Source organism: Chanodichthys erythropterus, chromosome 10 (assembly GCF_024489055.1).
Source record: "Chanodichthys erythropterus isolate Z2021 chromosome 10, ASM2448905v1, whole genome shotgun sequence".
NCBI lineage: Eukaryota > Metazoa > Chordata > Actinopteri > Cypriniformes > Xenocyprididae > Chanodichthys > Chanodichthys erythropterus.
This window is the reverse complement of record NC_090230.1, coordinates 2,120,285-2,145,785: the sequence shown is the minus strand read 5'-3', so window position 1 is coordinate 2,145,785 and position 25,501 is coordinate 2,120,285. Positions and strand designations below refer to the sequence as shown.

General features: G+C 35.3%; 2 protein-coding genes across 3 annotated transcripts; one reads left to right on the top strand and one right to left on the bottom strand.

Moving 5' to 3' along the window:
* Positions 1-3,669: 3,669 nt before the first annotated feature.
* Positions 3,670-16,181, bottom strand: dynlt2b (dynein light chain Tctex-type 2B). 2 transcript variants are annotated; one of them, XM_067398496.1, is made up of 5 exons: positions 16,044-16,181; positions 15,759-15,892; positions 6,532-6,601; positions 5,935-5,998; positions 3,670-5,849 (listed from the first exon to the last, which is right to left on the bottom strand). In XM_067398496.1, exons 1-5 carry the CDS (start codon positions 16,091-16,093, stop codon positions 5,802-5,804), a joined length of 366 nt encoding a protein of 121 aa, XP_067254597.1. In that variant the 5' UTR covers positions 16,094-16,181; the 3' UTR covers positions 3,670-5,801. The 2 variants fall into 2 exon arrangements, with proteins under 2 accessions (XP_067254597.1, XP_067254596.1); XM_067398495.1 differs by having other exon boundaries at positions 3,670-5,844.
* A 3,941-nt stretch (positions 16,182-20,122) lies between these two features.
* LOC137028999 (uncharacterized) lies at positions 20,123-24,679 on the top strand. The gene is made up of 5 exons (XM_067398494.1): positions 20,123-20,238; positions 20,899-21,231; positions 21,416-21,583; positions 23,521-23,564; positions 23,678-24,679. Exons 1-5 carry the CDS (start codon positions 20,175-20,177, stop codon positions 23,894-23,896), a joined length of 828 nt encoding a protein of 275 aa, XP_067254595.1. The 5' UTR covers positions 20,123-20,174; the 3' UTR covers positions 23,897-24,679.
* Positions 24,680-25,501: the final 822 nt, after the last annotated feature.

The following is a 25,501-nucleotide window of genomic DNA, read 5'->3' as shown; positions in this document are numbered from 1 at the left end:
TATTAGATTAGATTTACGATCTGTATGAAATTATTTTATTTTAAACATCAAAGTGGCAGTTGTGTAGACTGTCAATAAAAGGAACAAAGCTCTCAGATTTCATTAAATTATCTTTTTTGTGTCTTGAAGATGAATGAAAGTCTTAACAGGTTTGGAACGACATGAACTCATGTCATGATAAAAACAATGTTATAACTTACAATATATACATGATAATATTTTAATGATTTCAAAATACTTTGAAGAATACAAAAAACATTTAGGTAATATTTAAATTATTTTTTTTGTGCTTTCGTGTACATGAAGATGTATTTTTTGAGGATGCTGCTATGATAGACCCTAGATTTAAGGGAAAGGTGAAAAATGAGTAAGTCTGACAGTGACACGATTATAAATGTAATTCGGTAATTTAACGGATCTTGCCCAAACTCACCTAGTCAGAGCCAGTTGCATTCAGTCAGTGTTTAAAATCTGTAAGGAAATAGCTAATAGTAAAATTGTTTAGAATATTAAAGTAAAACTACTTTAAAATATTATTATTTTACTATATTTTTCAACAAATGCAGCCTTGGTAAGTGGAAGAGACTGCTTTCAAAAGTAAAAATGCAGCTTCTATCAATGTAATCTTCTCTTTCAGCTGCCAGAGGAGGAGGATGATGATGGCAGTGGTGACCGAGATGAAGAGGAGGAGGAACATGTAAGTTAGACACACTTTCCTCATTCCTTTCTAACAAATAATAAACCTGACTACAACAACTACTACAATAACATTGTTTTTAGCTTCCAGTTTGCAAAAATCCAAAGTGATCCTTGCCTCAGAAGAGCCTGAGAAAGACGCACTTCCTCTTCTCTCACAGCTCTCCATCATCTTCCTCCTCAACACTGTTGGAAAGAGTGTTCTACACAGCTGAGGACACGGTAATGAGAGATCTCAAATTCTTCCTGAGAAATTCCACATGTTTATTTTCTTGAACAAAAACTGTAATTTTTTAAAATCTTTGTATTTTTGGGTGGGCCAAAGTATTATTTAAAGAAATGCTAAAAATCTCTATATTGCTCTTTATACATATCTTTTACTCTTTATGAGTGTCATCTTCTAGATTTTTTTTATCTTTTGGGAAGCTCAAGGACTGTAAAAGTTCTAGTAAAGCAGTATTAAAGCACATTACCTCAGTATATATTACTCATACAGGACACTTAGGAAATGGTTTAAAACATTTTTTTGCAAATAAAGTAATAAAATATCTGCTGAATCTTTTTCACATATCATTTTTGTGCTAAATTTTGGAGAGTAGTAATCATAAGAGTATAAATATAATTGATAAAATCATTATTTAACTATACCCATCTCTCTAATGATGAAACACTTTTTCAATAAAAAGAATAAAACATTAATCATTGGTTACATTTATTGATTGTATTGTTTGATTTATATGAATGTGTTTGATTTATAAATTCATGTTCAATTCTCTGTACTCATAACTTAATAACACTTGGTTGCATGGTAATGTTAATGTATTGGCTTATTTTACAAAGTAACAATGCTGATGATTTCATGGATGCAGTTTGTTTCTAGCCATTTTCTATCATACAATTAGAATTTATAATATTTTATAGCAGAGAATTAAGTGTTCAGTTCTGCATAGATTCTGTGCATGGAACACAGAATGTTCGTTAACTTTGGATGGTATAATGGCATGTTGTCCAATGTCCATTATCCCTTTATGTTGTACCTGTTTTGTCATTCCTGTTCATCAAATGTTTTTAAATAAATAACTGTTAACAATTATCTTATTGTCTGCAGTTGATTGCTATGTTTTAGAATATGGGTGATTCTTTTAATGATGGCTAATATTAAATCACAGTGATACAGTATTTAAATTGTACAGCGAGAAACTGAATTTACAGTGATTACCTGTTATCTACTGTTTATAGTACTGTATTGCATACAATACATAAAAAAAACAGTGCTTAACTGTTTTTTGTATGTAAATGCAATCGAAATCACAGTATTTTTTTCTTCTACAGTAAAACAATCAATACTGTAAATACAACTAAAATCACAGTGTTTAATTGTTTTTTATTTTACAGTGAATACACAAAATACTGTAAATGGAAGTACAGTACCCTTACTGTAAAATGTATTCACAGTAACTTACTGGCAACAATTAGCCAGTAAGTTACTGTAAATACAAGTAAAATCACAGTATTTAATTGTTTTTGATTTCACAGTGTATACATAAAATACTGTAAATGGAAGTACAGTACCCTTACTGTAAAACGTATTCACAGTAACTTACTGGCAACAATTAGCCAGTAAGTTACTGTAAATACAACTAAAATCATAGTATTTAATTGTTTTTGAATTCACAGTGTATACATAAAATACTGTAAATGGAAGTACAGTACCCTTACTGTAAAACGTATTCACAGTAACTTACTGGCAACAATTAGCCAGTAAGTTACTGTAAATACAACTAAAATCACAGTATTTAATTGTTTTTGAATTCACAGTGTATACATAAAATACTGTAAATGGAAGTACAGTACCCTTACTGTAAAACGTATTCACAGTAACTTACTGGCTAATTGTTGCCAGTAAGTTACTGTAAATTTCACAGTAAATTTTTTACAGTGTAACTATGCATGTTTCCTCAAAGGTGTCATACTCAAGTCATTCACTGCATTTGAATATGCCTAATTATTATATTATATGATAGACTAAGTATGTGTACTATACAGTATGTGAGCAGAGTAGTGTGTCCAAATACACAGTATTCATAAAACAGAAGGCGAAAATTTCCTGGATGACCTACTACTTTCTGCAACATTCTGGGCCTGTATGTATAAAACTTCTCAGAAATGCTCTTAAGAATAGACTTAAATTTTGACTTAAGTGTCAAAAAATTCTTAGTAAAAAGCAATAGGAGACTTTTATGAAGAAGCTAAAAGCAACTTTTAGTAAAGTCTAAGACTGATTCTTTAAGTGCCTGTTGTGAACTAAGGACTACAATGATGTCAACTCAAAATGGCCGCCCAAAATGTAATTACTATTTTCATTTCTACAATTAGAGCATTTATTTGTAGAGTGGGAGAAGTTATTACATGTAAAGTTATATAAAGTTTATTCAGAGTCATTACATTTATTAAAATATATTAAACGTATTATATATTGTTTAAATTTATTACATGTATTTAAAGTTATTACATTACTTATTAGGTCAGTTACAAAAATAATTGTCAATCAAGTTTATATTGTTTTATCAACTCCATGTCATCATATGACTCTACTTCAAATCTTTATTGGAGTAAATAAGTGTGATTCATAAAGGTTCCTAAGTGTCAAGACTAGGTCTTAGCTCTTAAATTATTTAAGAGAGCTGCAGAGGTGTCTTAACCTAGTTGAGAGTAACAAGATGGCAGCAAAGAAGAGGAGATACACTATTTCCAATGAAGACATGCTGTATTGGAGTTATATGATGACATGGAGTTGATAAAATGATATAAACTTGATTGTCAATTCTTTTTGTAACTTACCTAATAAGAAATGTAATAACTTTAGATAAATGTAATGAATATTACTTGAACAATAATTAATGTTTACTGCATTTTAATACATTTAAAGGTGCTGTGATTGAAATCAACCCAAACAAACACACCCCTCTCTTCATAGCGCCGCCACCAAAACTCACACTCCAATCCTAACCTCTGAGTCACCACCCTGCTCTGAGTCGGTCTTGAACCTCAGCCCGATCGCTGCTGGCGTGTGAGGCGAATGCACTACCAATGATGTTAAACACCTCATTTTCTAGCGGGTGTCAGTGTGCAGTAGTTTACCTGCAAAACTCTGAGAGTCCTGGCCATTGTTACACACGTAATGAGAGTGGATGTCTGTTTATCACAGCTTATGCGAAACAAAATGCTTCACGAAAAATAAAGCACAGATGATGAACGACAAGGAAGCACAAAAGGTGAACACACAAGAGTAAATACAAACAAAATACAAAATACAAAATCCGTTTTTAATATTGAATTGGTTCTCTCTTGTTTTTGCATGTGTTCATAATTTCTTTGTATGACAGCCTGGCCAAACATAATTTGAAATTTCATCTCATTATCACACATGAAACAATTGACTCCAAGCACAGCTAGTCGAAGTGCTTACATCTTTTAACACATTTTTAAAAGTTTTATTAAGTTGAATTAAGGTTGAAGATGTCAATTTTCATATGGCTGGACATCACAATTGGCCGCTATACTCTATGGCAGTTCATTGACTTTCCAACTGACCACAAACCATGTGGCAAAAGAAAGCCACTTTTATGTTGACTGTGGGATTCCCTGGAGTTGTTGGAGCTGTTGATGAACTCATGACACATCATTGCTCTAACTGTAAATGGGGAGACATATATCAATAGAAAAAGATTCCACACCATCAATACTAATTTGTGATAATTTTGCGCAATGCAAAGCTATTGCTTTTAAATCAATTTAAATATTAACACATTAATACGTTTGTGTTTTTTTTTATTATTGTTATTATTGTTTTTTATAATAACATTAAATGACTGGTATTGTGCTGCTGTGACTCACCCTTCCAGGGTCGCTATTGGCTGATTCAGAGGTTAAGAGCGGCCATTTTGAGTTGACATCATTGTAGTCCTTGGTTCACAACACTTGAATCCGTCTTACACTTTACTAAAAGTTGCTTTTAGCTTCTTTATAAAAGTCTCCTACTCTTTACTAAGAATTTTTTGACACTTCAAAACTTACGACTATTCTTAAGAGCATTTCTGAGAAGTTTTATACATACGGGCCCAGCTCTCCTAAATAATTTAGGAGCTAAGACCTAGTCTTAACACTTAGGAACCTTTATAAATCATACGTATTCTTAAATCTAGGAATAAGAGTAAAATTACATCATTCTTAGAATTTTGACACATTTAAGACTAAAATTTTACAGCCCCGACCTCTTAAATATATGTGCAATCTAATGTCCCCTCGTAGTGTTTGTAGTTTGTTTGTGAGAGTATGATCTGTTTGCAGCTGTGGTTGTTATTTTCACACTTGGGGGCTTTCTCTGCTAGTCCATCACTGTCAGTCCATTAATCACACTGTCTGATATTCAACTCACACACAGCGGCAAAACAAAAGACCAATGAGCAATGGGCAGGGAAAAGGACAACAGTCTCTCATCACACGATTAGGCCTCTCATCTCATCAGCATGAGGCTGAAATTGAGCAATGAAATCCTTTTTTTTTTAGAGTATGATAAGGACAAGATGCTTGCCTGAAAAACTTTACTGACACACATAACAAAATAAAACAGTAATCCTTGCAGGGTCAGGGGTCATTTAGGAATCCTTTTAACAAAGTGCTCTCTAGCTACTGAGAAAGTGAAATATTTTCAATGTAATTCACCATTTCCAGGATAAAAGTGGATAATCTGACTCTTGTAACTCCCATAAACAATCAGTAGGGGGCCATTTTCACATTTAACCAATTTAATGTAGTTATTTTCATTAAGGCGGCATTCAGAAATGGATTTATGTGCCTTCAATCCAGACATGTCAAAGCTATTGCCGTGATGTTTTTTTTAAATGATAATAATATAATAATAATAATGTGAAAGTTTTCAGCACTCAGAAAGTAATATCAGAAAAAAATATCATACAGAGAGGTATACAGACCAACAAACATGAATGTGACTGATATTAAAACTGAATGTGATGGTTTAAATAAATATCACAAAAATACTCCCCTACAAAATATTTGGTCCTCAGCACATCTTCTGTTTGTCTTCAGTAATAATATACACCAAATGCAGCAGCCACACAGAACAAGCTGTCCTTTTAGAAAAAGAAAATTTCACATTAAAAATCACATTTCAAAATCATTTTAATGTAAAGTCTGTTAAAGTAATTCCTCACTTACGTTCATGTATATATCTTGAACATAGCTGTCTGTATCTGCATCCCAGAAGCAGCGTGCAGCCATCCTACGAAAACATATTTAGTGAAAAACATTTTATTTATGCTACAAACACTCAAACTATATCATAAAAAACACTATAATTCTATATACTATAGATATACTATAATAATAATTATTTTTGAATATGTAACTGACAACACAGTTTTTTAAACTGCCCCCTTCGATGGGGATGGATGATCTTTAAAGTACAGTATGTAAACATCTGGAATAACACCTTATTGAAGTTAGATCTGCAAATACATAACACTGGGTTTCAGATGCCCTGTGACATTGGTTTCATAACATGAGACCACAGTGAGTCAGATTATATCTTACTCGAAGTGGGTGTCAAAGAATGATCAGTACACTCAGCAGAAACCTCATGTAAGTGACTCACAACCCAAAGGTCTCAGCTAAACATCTGAGGGCATGTCTTGCACTGATAATCTCTGTGGTCGTGGGTCTATACTGTACAAAGAACACAGTATGTGCTCAGGTTTGCTTGAGGCCATACTGTTCTCACAATTCATTCATTTTCCTAAGAATTATAACACTTACTTGACTCCTTCCCCACGCTGCTCTCCAACAACCACCTGCACAATGAGCTTGTATCTGTCAAAGCCCACATCTGAAAAGAGCACATACTGTATATCAGAGGTCTACATAATGGCCTGCTGTCACTCTACGCTTATAATATACACTATACTCAAAGTATGAAACAAATTCAAAGTTTCTAGCCAAAAACATACTTTAGCAAAAGTTAATTAAGAAACAAACAAACAAACAAACAAAAAAAGGCTTTCACATTCAATTATATTTCAGTGTTTAAATGTAAAAAGCTTTGGAATTTGGCTGATGAAATTCTGAGGCACTGGATATTTAGTTCATTAAAGTTACTTAAATGCACAAACTATATGAACCTTAATCAGGGTAGATGGCATATTTCATTTTTCAGAATGAAAACAAGGCTATTTGTAGGTGTCACAGTGCATGGTTGTGGGTAACACACATAGACGATGGAGCTCCTGAGCTATGACACAGGAGATCAATATACAGGACACAACAGAGATGTGAAATAATGATGTTCTACATTGACGTCAACAGACCAAGACTGAGGGAGAACACAGGGAATATATACAGGTCAGACAAAGGGGCAAACAAGGCTAATTAACAAGAGACACCCGGGACTAATGAACTCAAATCAGGGAAACCAAGGGAACTAACAAGTGGCGGGAAAACTGAACAAAAGAACATGTGACACAGCTAGGGGAAACATACACAGAACACTGACACACCATTTTATTTGTTGTAGTGTTTTTAATGTTTCTGTTATTGAGCTTACTCAATAGTATCTCTTTAAAAAAAAAACTCTGAAAAAATGTGAAATAAAATTTATATAATATGTTCTTTAAAAAAAAGTTACTATTTATTTCAGAATGTTTAGAGAACATTCAAAAGTAATGTTCCCAGAATGTTTTAAAAAATATCAAATTGAATGTTCCCTTAACATTCGCTTAACCAAGAAAAAACGTTCTGAACGTTCAGTATGCAGAAATCTTTTTTTTTAATTAACTTAATGGGAATGTTAGCTAAACGTTCTTAGACCATATTTTTGTTAACTGGGGGCACCTTCAAGCTCAAACTGGTGCACAACGCTTTGCTACGGTTTTCAGGTTGAACGACGTGTTTCCTGGAAACAGTGTGCAAGGGGTCTGAGATTTTCTCTTGTTTGGTGGGAAATCCATTCACTTGATTGGGATGTTCTCTTTTATTCTGGACAGCAAGGGCAGTGACTGTAAAATTGAGCGGGCAGCTGAGAAAGCCATTATTTGTGTTCTTTTTGAAGAATTTTCGGAGCCTGATGAAGTTGGTATAAATACGTGTTTAATACAGCAAAAAAACACTCGATGTCACTGCCCTTGTCGTCCAGAATAAAAGAGAACACATTTGTAAACGACTTTACATGGACCCATTGTGTGAGCTGTCTCTTTAATACCGTGTGGTTTATATACATGTTGATGCTGATTGGGCTGACATTTTCGACACACCCACCAAACAAGAGAAAACATATCTCAAACAACCCATTGCACATTGTTGCACATCGTTTGCACCCGGAAACCACAGCAAAACGTTTGAGCTTGAACGTTCCCCTGGGTACATACAGTTTCATTTTTATTCGTGAAAAAATAATATGACGTCAACACGTTTTTAAAGACAACGCAATAAATGCCATTCCGCCAAATATGTAAGGTTTTTGTACCTTAACTTTTCTTTGAAGGATATATTCCTTTATTTTTCTAGGAGTGACTATGCTATTGATCTTGTTGTTAATTTCTTTTCTTTTCACAAAAACAAATTTCTCAAGACTTTGCCTAAATTTGATGTCTACATTGCTGAGATTTCCCTTGTTAAATCTCTTAAACGTATTGATAACAACAAGAACAACAGGGCTGCTTTCACTATATACTATTATACTATATTAAGGTGACCATTATTTTAGAGCATTATATTAAATTCCCCCGCAGTGTGTTATTAACGAACCAAACGTAAACAACATAGCTACTATGGACAGAAAGCCAGATGAGCCCAGAATATGAACGCAACACATTTAAAGTGTTTCCTCTCATAAAAAAGACAATGTCATTAAAAGACCAAACTTAGTAAAGACTATATTAAAGCATAATATACAGAAAAATTGGTTTGTGCCGAATTTGATCTTTTAATATCACTTATGCTACATTAAGTGAGGTTAAACGTTTTCTTTATAATAGTCTTCTATGAGGAAAACGCTCATGAATTTGAACGCAATGTGTACAGTAACTGCTTTTCTGTAGGCTAGGCTACTTTATTAGTATGATGTTTAGTGAGTTTTGTCTGTTAATATCACTGTCTTTCTTAATAGGCTACATTAAGCCACTTTCTAAGCGTTTTCTATGGGAAGAAAAGGCTTACGTGTTATTGAACGTATTGATATCATTCAGGACTCATCTGATTTTTTTGTAGGTCTACATAGTATTTATTAGTACGATGTTTAGTGAGTTTGGTCTGTTAATATCACTGCTACAAGCCAAGTTAAGCTTTTTTCACATTAAGCGTTTTAGGATGTCCCGTTGCCAACGCGTCATGCAGCCACACTATGACAGGTATAGGCTATCGCATTTATTTCGTTTTTCCTTTTTATTTAAAATATTCACAAACTATATCATGAATTATTGATATAGCTTATTCCGATTGTCAAATATGTGGAGTTTTGTTTATTATGATTATGTTGATAAAACAGATGATCAGTCGGATTTACATCACGTAAATTCATCAGTTTTTCCCAAAATACATAAACGTAAGTGAACTGAGAGAAAAGAGTCAACTTTATTGTTCCATACGCAATGTAGGCTATCTGATATGAATAGAAAAAATAAATTATAATCGAAAGGATTATTTCAGCATTATGTTTGGTGTTTGCATTTAACAAACTACCCATGTCTTTTTTATACAGGATATAGCCTAGGCTAGTAATTTAAATGTCTATTTAAATGTCTGAAACTTCAAATAAACATTATGTGGTTGAAAACACTGAATAGTTGTAAAATATGAAAAGCACAGAGCGCGTCCATCTCTGGCTCAGTGCCAGCAGTGCGAAAGCAGGTTTGAATTTAGCCGCACTGAAAGTTTAATCACACCGGTGTGATCGCACACGTTAAAGGATAAAATTGGGAGTGAATGGAGGAAAAATCTAAACTGAGGGGGCACAAATATGATCTGAGGGTGCAATGTCCCCTTTTGCCCCCTCGTGGTGCCGGGCCTGTTCTTACCCAAGCGGCAACCTCCCCCAGTTTCTCGTGAAGCCAATACGGAAGTAACTTAAACTGCGATTCATCGACTGGCCGCTAGGGACAGGCTGCAAAAGGGAGCAGAATCTCATTGACCATCATGTTAAAACAGCCAAGTTTACAGCAGAAAAAAACATGTTTACACTCTGGTTCAAATTGTGTTTTGGTCTATACTGCTAATTTTGCCCTTCATGACAAATCTGAGGGGGGTGAATTTTTTTATAACTCATCCGTTTAAATTATATTAAGCCTTAAAGTTCTGCATAATTAAGGGCGTGGTCACTTGAGTGACAGGTGGATTGGCGCTGCTGTCTGTGAGCCGTCATGTTACCTCAGCAGCTAATTTCAGCCACTGATTTTGGCTCAGCCGTATCTGGAATATTTTATACAATATATGGCTTGCTGCATACTCGAGACAGATGTCAGTCTGTGTACATGTGCTCGCATGCGGAACACACATTGTTGGATCGTTGTGGCATTGGCATATGTACGTATAGAGTTTTACATTATAAACTATGCTCGGATTGCATCCTTTCTTGAAGAACGATGATGGAGAGCAAATCATTCCGAAGATATAATGCAAACGATGAATAATATATAAAGATCTCATGGATTTTAGGTACACTATGTAAAATTTTTGCAGTAAAATATCCAAAAACCACTAGGCTAGTGTTATATATTTTGTCCAGCTGATTACTAACAATATCTCTAATGTTTTCAACTACTTGTAAATCATGAGAAAATTGTGAGGCCTGTGTTGATCAATCGCTCCAGCTCCTCGTTCAGCTCCCGCAACGCTCAGTCCTGCTCTGCTTCATACTACAGTAACGTTAATAATCGCATCCACGAACATGAGTTCTTCCAGACTCCAATCTCTATTCTTTTGCACCGTCCGTTGAGATGGAGACCACATTTCCGCTCTAAAACTTGGCATCATCAAACTACGCCTTTGTTTTGAATAGGCTTCTAGCGACCTCTAGCGGAAAAAAATATCACAAATTGTACCTTTTCACGGTTTCATTAACTAAAAGTTGTTGTTTTTTTTGTTTTTTTTTAAATGGACATTTTACCCAAGGGCAACGGATTGGATTCATCTCGCGATCTCTATTTCATTAAAGGTATGAAGTCCCAGTTGATTTTTTTGTGTTATTTGCACACCCCACACAAATTAATTAACCTAACTTACTGGTGTTAGAGCATCTATAATGTTATCTTAAAAAAACACTGTAGATTGACAGTAAACATTTAGTACTTTCTAATGATATTGTTATCTTTATTAATATTTTAGATAGTATCTAAGATAGATATGCTAGGCGGATGTGGTTTCAGCAACCAGTCGCATGGGCTCCAACTACATCCCGCGTCTTTGCCCATTTTCAGTTATCCGGGAGTGACGTGCGGTGAAGCGCAGCTAAGATGGCAGCGGCCTCATTTTCGCGTCAAAACTGCTGTTCAGGACTCTATGGGTTACGTCACGGACACTACGTCCATATTTTTTTTACAGTCTATGTTCTTACCTCATAGACTGTGTTGATATATATTATTTTTATTGTGAGTACTTAGGCTTATCATTATTGCTGATCACTGTTGTTGTGCTATGATATTGTAATATTTACAAGGTTTTTTTTTTCACATTGCAGCAAAACAGACTTAAAATACTCTGTCATTTCTTGTCATAGAGACATAAGTAATATATCAATTGAAACTATAGAATATCTTCTTTTATTTGTGTACACTCAGAGTAAAAACATAATGTTGTGCTTTTTTTAAAATAAAGAAAACATGATGCGTGATCTCTCCTCTCCCTCTGAACGAAGTCCAATCTGATAGTCCTCAGAAAATGAACTGTAACTTAGTGAATACTAATGACAAAAAAAAATACACTTATGTCTAAAGAAACGTTGAAATGTCAGGTTTTAAATCGTGCAAGTCAAATCGGAAACAAACATTCTGTGTTTATGTAATCTGTATGAAAATAAAGCCATGTCAGAAGTCTGTGATTCAGCTCATTATCCGCTAATGCGGCCACGCTCACGGAGCCAGCACTATTCAGATGCAAATTCAGAGGCAATACATGCATTCATCGTCTCAATCATGTATTTATTGTCTTGAAAAGTGTTTGTTTGGATGTTAAAGCAATGGTTAGCGATCTCTAGAAGACATGCCGTTAGTTCCTAGTTCCTTTTCTTCTTTATATGAATTTGTGGCCTAAAGGTGTACAGAGAGCGCCCTGCGGCTGCAAGTATGAATTAAAAACACCATTCCTGAAATGCCCTCTTCTTCTCTAGAATAATTTGTGGACTAAAGGTGTACAGAGAGCGCCCTCCGGCTGCAAGTATGAATTGAAAACACAGTACCCAGCGCTCATAGTGATGACAATAAATATTACTTCTCAGTATAGAAAATTGACATAAATATATAAGAATCCATCAATATTTCTCCAAATGTGCATGCTTTTAAGCTAAAAGCCTATATGAAATGCCATAGAGGTAACAAAATTGTTCAGACACTTTGCATCACAGAAATACATTATATTTTAAAGAATATAATAGAATACCATTATTTTAAATTGTAATAATATTTCACAGTATTGCTGTTTATGATGAGCTGAGACTAGGGCTGCAGCTATCGATTCTTTTTGTAATCGATTAATCTAGCACTTAATCGATCAATTAATCTGATAATTTTTTTTAAACAACCAAAACAAATAATGCATAGTGAAAATGATGTGGCTGTAAAATGATCAAGCATTTGGCTTTTATTTCTAAAAAAAAACAGAGGTATTGGTTCCAACTCCAACATTTGGCTCCAAAACTAAGCCTTTTTATTGCAATTTTTTTTACCCATTTAGTGTTTATAAGTGCCAGTGCCAACAATTATATAACAATACAGTTAAGTCAACTTACTGTAAAACATGTATAACATGTAAAACTATGAATACAAACTTAAATAGTAAAGGCCATTTGGCCTTAGTTTTGTCGTCTTAATACAACATTACAAAAAAAGGATTGCACCTTCTGCAAATTACCCACCTGAGAACAAAAACACATGCCGTGTATGAGGAAGAGTGACGCCCCAGTCAGACCAGTTGCTTCATTGCAGTTTGGTATGGCAGAAATAGCCTACATACAATCATTTTCAATAGAACGGTGCATTTGGCTTGCATCACTTGCATTGCGGTGCATTTTAGGTGAAGCATCCGTTCGAAAAATCGCATCACAACATCACGTCCCTGTGTATACAGTGAATGCATGCTGAAATTATTGTTGCGTGGCTACATAAAAAGTTTAAGCATATGTGATGCATTGCCGCGATTGGTCTGGCGCGTGAGAGAGACGAGAGTGCATGCGTGTGTGTGTGAAGGGGTTGGTTTTTTTAGGCTATACTCTCTTACAATTGAACGTGAATACGTTTACTACTTAAAAACATCAAAACTAAACATCATATCTATCTTTACTCTCCGCCATCGCGCCAACTAAATTCAAAATGTCACGCGCTACAACGGTCCGTGTGAATCAGATCCCTGCGCGTATAGTGCGCGTCATAGGAATTTAACGAGGCTTTGAGGCAGAGTTTTTGCCTCGAGGAATTTTTGTAATCGAGTTAATCGAGTAACTCAATGAATCGTTTCAGCCCTAGCTGAGACATTATTACAGAGGGTTTTTTTCACAGCCTACCTGACTGAAAGGCCTCATTAATATGCAAGTCATTTCAGGTCATTATTATGTGATTCTTTTGTCTTCTCAGGTGTAAATGGCCCATTTTTCATGATCATTCACACCTCCATGCATACTGTTTCTTGACAAAAAGTGTCTTACAAAAACTAAATCAATATATTGTTTTATATGAATGAGTAGGCAGCATAATTTTTACATAATTCTGAAGCAAACTCTAGTCTACAACCTCCAATACTCAGAAGTCTTGTAAACACAGATTTAATATACTTTTTTTGGCCTAATTTCAGTGACTTAAGTTTTTGTTTTTTCAATAACCACGCATAAACATTATTCCTTCAAAAATACAAACATGTACATACATGTACCTCACATATTATTGTAGCCTAGTTTGTGCTGAATACAGTGTAATGACACTTTTGTCATTTATATGTTTATGAACAACTGAAAAAAGCACAAATGTCAGGGCATGTCAAAACTTCTCCAAGCCCCAAATCAGCCTCAGACTCCAGAGGGTTAAAGTGTCACTTCACAATACAATAGTAAAATATTTAAGTATAGTATTTTTATGTTACATTAATACCCATTGTGCCAGCTGTTTCTTTAATACGGTGTGGTTACACATCTTGCCGCTGATTGGGCTGACATTTCTGACACACCCACCAAACAAGAGAAAACCAAGCGGCAACCTCCCCCTTTCTCTCGTGAAGCCAATACGGAAGTAACTTAAACTGCGATTCATCGACTGGCCGCTAGGGACAGGCTCCAAAAGAGAGCAGAATCTCATAGAGTCCCATGTTAAATTGGCCAAGTTTATAGCAGAAAAAAACATGTTTACAAGTTGGTTCAAATTGTGGTTTTGATCTATACTGCTATTTTTGCCCTTCGTGACAACTCTGAGGGGGGTGATTTTTTTTTATAACTTATCCATTTAAATTATATTAAGCCTTAAAGTTCTGCATAATTAAGGGCGTGGTCACTTGAGTGACAGATTGCGCTGTTGTCTGTGAGCTGTCACTTTACCTCAGCTGCCGCTGAATTTGACATCTCAGCCGTTTTTTTTTCTCGATTATTTTATACAATTATAAAATATGGCTTGCTGCATAATATTCGAGACTGACATGTGTCTGTGTAGATGTGCATGCATGCGGAAGAAACAGAACACACGTTGTTGGATCATGGCATTGGCTGAAAGTTTTGGTTGTGAGATTTACTACAATGACAATGGTGGGAGGATATCAAAATTTGTCAGCACTGCTTGGATATTATAACTAAAACTGCTGCACTATTTTGAAAAAAATATACTTTGGACACAGGCTCATTTGTTTGTTAGATACGATCGTACACAGTTTTACAACATGGCTGTTCAGATTGCATCCTTTCTTGAAGAACGATGACAGAGAGCAGATCATTCAGAAATGTGAAATGTTTTTTTGTTTTGCAATGGACACTCAAGTGCCCAAGTGCCACAGATTGGATTCATCTCGCGATCTGAAGTCCCATTTGATTTTACATGTTGTTATTTGCACACACAACACTACTGGTGTTGGAGGATCTATATCTAAAAAAAACACCGTAGATTGACAGTAAACCTTTAGAACGTTCTGATGATAAAATTTATATTCATTAATATTTTATCTAAGATAGATAGATAGCTCCTTTGCCTGCTAACATGGTCACGTCGAGCTAGGCGGGCGTGGTTTCAGCAACCAATCACATCAGCTCAAACCACCTCCCCGCCTCTTTGCCCATTTTCAGTTATCCGGGAGTGACGTGCGGTGACGCGCAGCTAAGATGGCCGCGGCCTCATTTTCGCTTCAAAACTGCTGTTCAGAACTCTACGGACGCTACGTCCATATATTTTTTTTACAGTCTATGGAGAAAACGTATCTTAAACCAGTTGCACACCGTTTCCAGGAAACATGTAGTTCCACCCGGAAAACTTAGCAAAACGTTGCGCACCGTTGTGAGCTTGAACGTGCCCCAGGTTTCTTTAGAACTATGACCATATTTTGCTTACTGGTTGTTATTTTTCTTTTTTTTTTTCTTTTTTTTGTGTTTGTTTGTTTGGTGTGTTTTTTGTTTTTGTTTTTGTTTTTTTCTATTTATGGCCATGTAACGCAGTGCTGATTCTTTTCTTGCAATAAAAAAAAAAAAAGATTTTTGTACTTGAGTAAAATTACATTTTCGCCGTAAATACTACTTAAGTAACGTTACTGCAATTAAGTAGAGTTAGTATTACATCCCTGTCAGCAAGAAACTGACTAGTATCGTTGCCTCTTACCTTTCAGCTTGTTTTTAATCGAGTCTGCTAAAGATCTTGATAATGTGGGAACCTCCTCTGGATTATACTGCACTCCATACAGCTGTTCCCTGAGGATTTCTCTAATACACTCCTTTGCCACCCCTGCCTTGAACCTACGACAGGAAAAAATGAACGAAAAGTGTATTTGGATAAAGTTCAGCAAGTTAATACTTCTTCGTAAATGCATTTTAGAGCTTAAGCTAAGCTAGCTGCAATTTTTATGTTTAGTTTGAAGCGTTAAAAAGAAAGAGCCGTTCGCCTTACTTGTCTTTATAATTCGGTCTAATGAGATACGTGTTCGCTCCGGCATCCATGAATGAAATACTTCCAGCAACAAGATGTACAAACGTTTAGTGTGTGTGCAACCGTAGTTTCGTTTTAATGCTTTACCGTCGTTGTCATAACAACTCTGTTTCATCCGGGGAACAGCCTAACGTGATGACGTCACGAACACGCGTTCGGTTCAACTCATAGACCACAAGTCACGGATGGAAACGTGCTCAGAGTGTTCAGGCTCGTTGAAATGCGCCTCGCCTCGCCTGAAATATAGACAAGAGTAGGCGGCTGCAGTGAAGCGAGGTGTGAAAAGAGTGCAGCCAAGACGGACAGTTATTCTTCTCGTAGTGAATCAGACGCCTATGAGATCAAAGGCAGATATCGCAGGATTCACACTCATTTGCTGTGTTTCAATTTAAGTTTTGTAGCTTTTATATGAAAATAAATATGATGCACAAGACACCCAAAGTACTTATTTTATTCAATTGTTTTATTTACTTTAATACAGACAGGTTTTTATGTATTTTTATAGGCTAAATATGACAACAATCATGGCCTTAAAGAGAGATCAAACTGTCAGAGACTTTGGGAATATTCACACATAATTTATGCACACGAAAACATGATATCAGAATTTTAAAATCAAACATTTTAAAAGAGAACAATTGCCTACATCACTGTTGTTTAAAGTGATCATGAATTGAGAAATCAACTTTTCCTTGAGCTTTATATAAGAGGTCATTGTACTACAAGAACAGGGACGTGCACAGGAATTTTGAGGGGCAGTTGCTCTGACCTAAAAAAAGGGCACGAGATACCAACCTTTCGCGAACTTGCTTCCAACACTCGTTCTCATGGAGGCGCGGTGTGCACGGAGGGGAGGGGCTGTGCGTGCGCGAGTATGTGAGAGAGACGCGTGAGTGAGAGACGCAGGGAAATTAAATGAAGCTGAACGTTTGCTCTATGAAAAACATTGACAAAGAGGAAAACTAAGGACATTTAGTCTATAATTTTATTTTGTTTTAGTTAGTTTTGCCAAACACACATTACAGTTTTGGTTAGTTATCGTTTTTTTGTAATGCCTAGTTTTATTTTTATTTCAGTTAACGATGATGTTTTTTCCCACCTAGTTTTCGTTTTTTCATTCGTTTTCGTTAACGATTATAACCTTACTCACCTTTCCGACAACGTTAAGTCGTCTCACCCGACAACCGCGACAATCTCCTTCTAGTGCCGCTCATGCAGGCTCAGCTCAGGTGCCGGTCGCGTGCAGCGCTGCAGCCACGTAAACAGAGTTTGCCCTTCCCCTACTGACTTTCACTTTCGTACGGGTGCCCAAATATGGAAGTGAATGAGGCTTTGCGATTTTTTTATTTTTTTATTTATTTTTAAAATCTAGGCCTACGTGAAATTATGCATCCATTGTACGATTTTTTTTTTTATTTATTTTTTTCCACCTCGGAAGGGCAACGTGAGTCGAGAAGGGCATATGGGCAGTTGCCCGGGCAACCTGAGCAACCCCCCTGTGCACGTCCCTGTATAAGAATATCCTGTAAGTTTCAGAACTGAAAACTTCCTTGTTAGGCAATAAAAGCTTTTATTGACAACAGGCCCAGAGAATTTAAATTACATTCAGTTTATCAGCAACACATCGCAAGAGTCTGAATCCCGCGATATCCGCCTTTGATCTCGTAGGTGTCTCAACCACTAGAAGACCTTGGGAACTGTTCATCTTGGCTGCACTTTTTTCACTCCTCCCCTCATTGCAGCCGCCTACTCTCGCCTACATGTTAGGTGAGGTGAGGTGCATCTCAAACAAGCCTACTGCCTACGTCATCATTGCAACTTTAACCCCGCCCACTGGTGTGTTAGTGAGATGAGGAGGAGAGAAGAGCAATACAGTACAAAAATAACATTACCTTTCAAAGGATCCTAATGCTATGAATATGGTTATTTATTTTCAACAATGTGAATGTCTCAGTTTAGCTTTATTTATTTGTATTCGCGATTTCACTCTGAATTCTTTGGTAAATCTATCGCGTTCCAGCGCAGTCTTTGCAAACAGACATTTACGATATGGACTCAACATTAATGCAACAACATGTAAGTAACTGAGTTCATTCTAATGCCTGATCTGATATGTAGTGATTCATGAACAGTCAGATGTGTCTGTGTGTCAGTAAATCAAACCAGTGACTTTCTCTTAGTAGGATGAAAATAATGTTATTTAAACTGCGATTAAATTATATATAAGGCGATCAAAGAATGCTCCCTTTACAATCACTAGAGCTGTCAATCAAACAGTGCATGTTATGGACTCGCGCCAAAACTCCTGTTTTATTCAACGAATCTCTTGGGTACATTGCATTTGCACTGTTAGTTAAGATGAAAGCATTCATTAGTGTGCAGAAAATGGGTTGCAATGACGAGATCACTGCTTTCATGCGCTCAACAACATGTCTGTGATCAGCTTTTTATCACTGCAACCTTTCATTCCACGATATAAATATAATGCCATAGATCTAAATGTAATGCTATAATCAACACTTCTCATGATTAGTTAACCTTGCAAGCTATAATAGTAGAACCGTGCTAAAAGTTTGCAAGAAAGTAATACTTAGTTATTTCATATTGCACAAACTACAACATAGTTCATGACCCCTATAAACCAATGAGCATTAAGCTGTGTCATCAGCAAGTCATTTCCCATCGTGCTTTTTGGCTTGTTCGAATTCATGCAGTACTGTGCAGACCAATCGGCGACTGCCTTGAAGCAGTGCATGCCTATTAGAAATTTTGTCCAACTTGAGACAGCGCCGACACCACGTGACTGTGATGTATGGCATCAAAGCACCACGAGAGCAATTCAAGAGCAGTCGGCTGAATAGCTGAGGAGCTGCACAAGCTCTGACAACGACACAGATGTGTATATATATATATATATATATATATATATATATATATATATATATATATATATATATAAATAATATATATAGAGTATATATATTAGGTCTTTTATTTATTTAAATGAAATTGTCGCCATTGGGCGAAACCTCGCCTCTCTAAAAACGCTACATTTCAGGAAATGAAAAAAAAAAAAACTGTATTTTTAAAATAATTAATTAATATTGTGGTTTTATGTATGGTCAGACACTTGCATGTATCATATTTTAACATTATACTATTGTCTGTCTGAATGCTCGATTTTGATTAGCTGGAAGGTGTGCAATAAAACAGTTTAATGCAGGTAGTTTAAAGTTAGTTTAATCACTGTTCTATATTAATGTGCTGTTTTCATTGAAGCACACACACATACGTCACTTGCACATGCAGAGATCGTGCTGAGCACAGAAACTTGCAGTGCGTCCAAAATCACGTACTGTCTGAGTATGTACTACATTTGAATTTGAACTTACTTCGCAACTTTATAAAAGTATGTTCTATATATGTAATCCGGAAGTACTACATCCGCCATATTGTCATTATCATGTGACCTACCCATGTCGTTTGCGCCGCTTCACCTCCATTCATAAATCCTCTCCCATGGCCTCATGGGGTAGTAAAGTGTCCATCGAAAGCACATCAGGGGACGAAGGTAGATTACAACTTAAATTTTCAACTCTGTTCTTAGAAACAAGAAGTTCCACCAACTTTAGGTTTGGGTAAGTCGTTTAGGCCTATGTTTAAACATTCTAAATTCATGCAGTCTGTAATGGGCTGATGCACACACACTTCCTCTGTGGGATTGTGAAACTCAAGGTGGTCTATCGGTGGTCTTGTGGTTAGACTGTGTGAGCACATGAAATGATTTAATACAACTAGGATCCGCAATCACATCACAAATATGTCATAGAGCACTTTTAACAATAATGATTTCTTTAGATTTTTTTTAATTGCCTCATGCTATTGGTTTCTAGAGATCTGAAAGTGAACAAAAGGAAAAGAAAATGAAAAAAAAACCTGAATGCGATGACAGTTCCTGTCTGTACCTCCCCCTGAAAGACGGAGGTTTTCTTATAAACAGAATGTTAGTGCAAAGCATAAATCAGCAGAAACGGGAAGGCGTTTGCATCTCCGGTGGCTGCCTGTGTTCATTTGCTCTGTTCCATCTGCAGCATGAAGTGTTACCTCAAGAAGAAACTCTTACTTTTTTCATTCATGCTGTACTTGATTCTTAACGGTGAGTACAAGAGTTCACCATCATTTTTTGGTTTTGTTTTTCCTGTCTGTTAAGTTCGCTGATTTGTACTGCATTTTCACTTCAGCTTTGCAAACGTGTTTCTTACATTAAGGCACTAAATAAAGCAAATAAATTTGAACACTCGAGTTGGTAAAAACACTTAGAAGACATTATATATATGTGGGTTTTTGCAAATATATAATTTTTTTTAACAGTACATTTGATATATAAGTGTCCGATGTTTCACATTATACATCCGCTCAAATACTGTACTTTTTGGTCCATTGTAATTACACATTAATATATATTTTATCGAAAGCTTTTGTAGTATTGTACAAAAAAAAGACACAACTGAAATACCGAAATATTCCTTTGACTCATGGAAAATGTGAGAACCCAAAGATGTGCAAAACAACTGTGTGTGAGTTTCAGACCTGTATCTTACCGTCATGTTGATAATGAGATGAGATACAGTTTATTTAAAACTAAAAAGAAACATCATGACACAGACTGTTTCAGATTTCAGGTTTTTACTATGATGTATAGGGAAGTTGGGGCTACTGTAGTTACCACATTGTTTTTACTCGAGTGAACATTTTTCAGTGTAGGTTCATTTTTTCTTTATAGACACAAAAGTAGCTAACATGATTTTAATTTCAGTGGAATCAACGCATGAAGTCAATGGTACGGTGGAAGAAAACATCACCGTTAAATTCACATTTCAAGATTCTGTTATCAACAGTTTTCCGACAAGTCTGTACAAAAATGGGAACAAGAAAGGATATTGCAAACAAACAGATAAAACAAACAGATCTTGCTCAGAAAAGTGTGTACTCAGTGATATGGAAAACCGTACTGTCACACTACACATCACAAATCTCTCACTGGAAGATGAAGGAACATATCATGTTGTGGTGCTTGCTGATGGTCAAAACCCTCTTATTGAGAGCAACAGAATTCATATTACAGTCAAATTATGGAATAAAACAACAGGTAGGTTTCCTCTTAAATCCTGAGTACTGTATGGTTTTTGTTCAGGGAAAAAACTCATATAACATTGTGTGCTGTTGCCATTGTAATTGTGAGTCTGCTTTTTTTAGGTAATTAAAATGAAAGTTTTTATCACTAATAATTAGCCATTTAAAAAAAATATATATATATATGCTTTTTCTTTCAGAAATTATACCCATATCTCTCCATGAAAGCGTAGTGACAAATCATCCTAAACTGGAGACATCGGAACAAAAACCATTCTTAATTTTCTTCACTGCATCACTCATAATATTTATATGTATCTTTGTGGGCATATTGTGCTGGTTTTACAGGACCTATCCAAGAAAACCAGGTAATGTACGCTAGCATCTAAGCATTTTTTATGTATTTTTTTTTTAAGCAAATAGATTTTATATTCTATAACAGCTGCATTAGTTGGATAGGATGATTTTAAAGATTAAATGTTTGTAAGATTTTGAACATCAGACAAATAATGTTTTGAGTGCATTGTGCCATCTCATGCTTAATTCACAACTTCTGATATGCACTTTAAAAGACTGGTGTCAGTAAGATAGGTTTTAGAAAGAAATGTACTACTTTCATTCCACAAGAACACATTAAATTGATCAAAAGTGACATTAAAGACATTTATAATGGTTCTATATCACTTCCTATTTATCAAAGAATACAGAAAACATAATGCGAACTGTTTCTTGAGCAGCAAATCATCATATTAGAATGATTTAGGATCATAGAAGGATCATGTGACACTGAAGACTGGAGTCTTGATCACTGAAATAAATTACATTTTACATTTTAATATTTTCACATAGAAAACAGTTATTTTACATTAAAATGATTATTTTACAATATTGCTGTTTTTACTATATTTTTAATCAAATAACAGCAGCTTTGGTGAGCAGAAGACACATCTTTCAAAAACATTAAAAAAAAAATCGGACCCACTTTATATTAAGTGGCCTTAACTACTATGTACTTGCATTTAAATTAATCATTTGATACAATGTACTTATTGTGTACATTTATGTTTTTACATTGTACTTATATTTTAAAAACACCTGCATGTAATTACATCTGTAATTAATTTATGTAATTACATTTATAATTACACTGTTGACCCATCCCTTAACCCTTACCCCCACCCTTAAACCTACCCATACCACCAAAGCTTTCCCTAACCTTACCCGTATCCCACCTCAATAGCAGCACAAGTGTTTTGCAATTCAATATGAACCCAATAAGTACATTGTACTTATTTTTTTGATGTAAGTACATAGTAGTTAAGGCCACCTAATATAAAGTGGGACCAAAAAATCGTATGAACACAAACTTTTGAATGGTAGTCTATGTCGGGACATAATTACACTTTCAGAAATAAAAGCATTAATGGTACAAGTCTTGTAAAAGAACCACATTTTCAAATTTTCACATCTTCAAAACCACATTTTAAAATTGTCTATCACTATAGAACCTACAATTACTTGTCCAGGAGTTCACCTCTTTATTTTATTTGTTTATGGAATAGTTCATTACTTTAAAAGGTAAAATACATATACTAACAGATAAATATAACACACATTTTAGAGACATGGTTTTTAACACATTTAAAATAGAGAAAAATATAAGACAAATTTCCGGTAAAAGGAAATTAAAAAAAAAAATTAATGAAAAATATTAAATTACATTTATTAAATATGCAGATTTACTAAATTAGTGACAAGTTGACAACTCTGGGCTGGGGAAATGCAAAAACATTCTCATCCTATGAAAAATAAATGGTAACACTTTACAATAAGATCCCATTAGTTAATATTAGTTAATGCATTTACTAACATTAGCTAACAATAAGCAATACAATATGTTAATGTTAAGAAATACAACTCTTCATTGTTAGTTCATGTTAGTTCAGGTCCATTAAAGAATACAGAAACGGATACATTTTTTATCTTGATTTCTTGATGTATTAGTAAATATTGAAATTAACATTAATTATGATTAATAAATGATTTAGAAGTATTTTCATTGTTAGCTCACATTAAATGTAGTTACCCAATGTTAACAAATGGAACCTAATTGTAAAGTGTCAAGTGAAAAACATATACACATTCAACATTTTTATGTGCTTTGAAAATTGTTCATATTAACATACAGTTGACACCAGCAATTAATTAAGTAATTTTATATAAGTGGCCATTTTGTAGTCTTGCTGATATCTTACTAGCATATCAGTGCTAATTGTATGCTAATTGTAAATGTACGGCTTCTCAGATGCAGAAAACCCACCAGTTCAGAATAACAGAACAACACAACAAGTATGTTCATGACCTCTTTATTTCTCTAAGCTACTCAATAAAATTTGGACAATAATTCCATTTCAGTTTTGTTTTCATCACTTTTTGTGTTTTGTGGCCTGGGCTGTTTGCAGGGGCAATGTGGTAGATCCGGTGCTGTGTTTGTCAGCTGTGTGGAGTATGGAGAGTTAGACTTTCAAAATAGACGTGAAAGAGATGACAGAGTAAACCCTGCCGAGGCAACATCAAAGGCCCAGGACGGAGTGGAATATGCTGCCATCATTTTCCCTCAGCAAAAACAGACACCGTGTGGGCGGATGAGAAATAAACAGCAAGTACCTGCTATTAAGTGATCAGAGTCATAAAATCGTAATCATATCATGTATTGCCTACTAAAGTTAGTCTATTTTAACATTTGCTCATGGAAACCTAATATATACTATTTGGGAGAAAAATTCTGTACAATTTAGGACAGTTTTTTGATAATTATGATTACAAACTGCCACATCCTCTCATGTTAACAAGTTCAAAATTATACTGTATAGGTGCCACAGAGTTTAACACTGAGTCATAGTGAGGTGCTAACCACAGAAGCCCCCATGAAGAAACCGGAGGTACTTGAATATTTTTGTATAGTATTACACAACACAGACTCATTGGAAAAACGTGCCTGTGGTGACATTTCTGCAAAATGATATTATGTTGCTTCTTGCACGTTTCGCAACACTTTCAAAGTGAAATGTCTATTGAGTGGCACTAAAAGCATTCAGTTTTATCTGAAACTGAATGTGAATCTGGCAACGTTTTATTACAGTGGATGTTGGACATATTGCAGCAGTTCTGAAACAAAATGTCCAGTAAGTTACGCTAAAGGTTAATGCGCTATCGCATTTGAAAATAACGTACCACCTACACTAAATCCTACAGTATCTTAAACCTGCAAAACAATACAAAAGCAAGCATGAGATAAGGATGCATTTGCTGAAGAAACCATGCCTTTTCAGCCTGTGTAACGGAAGCCAGCTAGTAAAGAGCTGTACATGTAAACTTCTCTCCCATGTCCTCAAGAGGCGCAATGGTATCTGATGCTGAAGACTGTATAGTCTTTAGTGTGCTTGTTAGCTCGCCCGCCTCACATTCCGAAGATGCGGTTTTGAATCCCGCTCTGAGCGGTACGAGTAAGCATGGAGTGATAACATTGGTGCCATGACCTGGATGGAAGTGAGGTTTAGGGGAGGGTGGGTGTAACGGAGTCACACTAGGTAAACCTCACTCCACTGACTTCCAGAGGCACACAAGAAGGCTGCTTTCTTTACCGTCCTTGTTAGTGTGCCCACCTTCTATGCTGGAGAAGCCAGTTCAAATCCCGCTTAGAACAGTGCAAGCAGAACAAGAAGGGTTACAGTCTTTGAGCTTTTTTATTGTGATTTATGTTTCACAGGACTCATACCTGGGCGCTTAGAATTAGTATCTCACCTGTACCAGGTGAGCTTCTAAGCAAGTTTACTCTAAGCTAACATAGAACATTCGCAGAACATTGGCTAACGTTCTGGCAAGGTTCTTTTAAAGTTATGAAGAAATGTTCTTCCAGTAATTTTAATAGAACGTTTGCTCAAAGTTATTTGGTCGTACTCCAAATCATTATTTTTACATTGTTCAATAAATGTTACTACTTGTTTCAGAATATTCATGTTTATTTCAGAATGTTCGCATTCAAAAGTAACTCCCATAATGTTTGCAAAATTCTAAAATGAAACGTTCCTTTAATGCTCGGATAACTAAGAAAAAAATGTTTTTAACACACTTAAAAACGTTTTGGGCATTCAGAGAACATTCAGAAATAATGTTTTCATAACTTAATGGGCATTATAGCAATAAGAACATTTTTGTTAGCTGGACTACATCGAAAAAGCCATATAATATGGAGCTGGTTATGTGATGCAAACATCAAAATATAT

What these genes read in the sequence shown, in the direction of transcription:
- dynlt2b (XM_067398495.1), bottom strand. Translation starts at nt 16,093, where the DNA reads ATGGATGCCGGAGCGAACACGTATCTCATTAGACCGAATTATAAAGAC. An exon ending in AGACCGAATTATAAAGACAA is followed by an intron (nt 15,893 to 16,043) that starts GTAAGGCGAACG and finishes TTCCTGTCGTAG; the next exon opens with GTTCAAGGCAGGGGTGGCAA. An exon ending in TTCAAGATATATACATGAAC is followed by an intron (nt 5,845 to 5,934) that starts GTAAGTGAGGAA and finishes CTAAAAGGACAG; the next exon opens with CTTGTTCTGTGTGGCTGCTG.
- LOC137028999 (XM_067398494.1), top strand. Translation starts at nt 20,175, where the DNA reads ATGAAGTGTTACCTCAAGAAGAAACTCTTACTTTTTTCATTCATGCTG. An exon ending in ATTATGGAATAAAACAACAG is followed by an intron (nt 21,232 to 21,415) that starts GTAGGTTTCCTC and finishes TTTTTCTTTCAG; the next exon opens with AAATTATACCCATATCTCTC. An exon ending in GACCTATCCAAGAAAACCAG is followed by an intron (nt 21,584 to 23,520) that starts GTAATGTACGCT and finishes ACGGCTTCTCAG; the next exon opens with ATGCAGAAAACCCACCAGTT.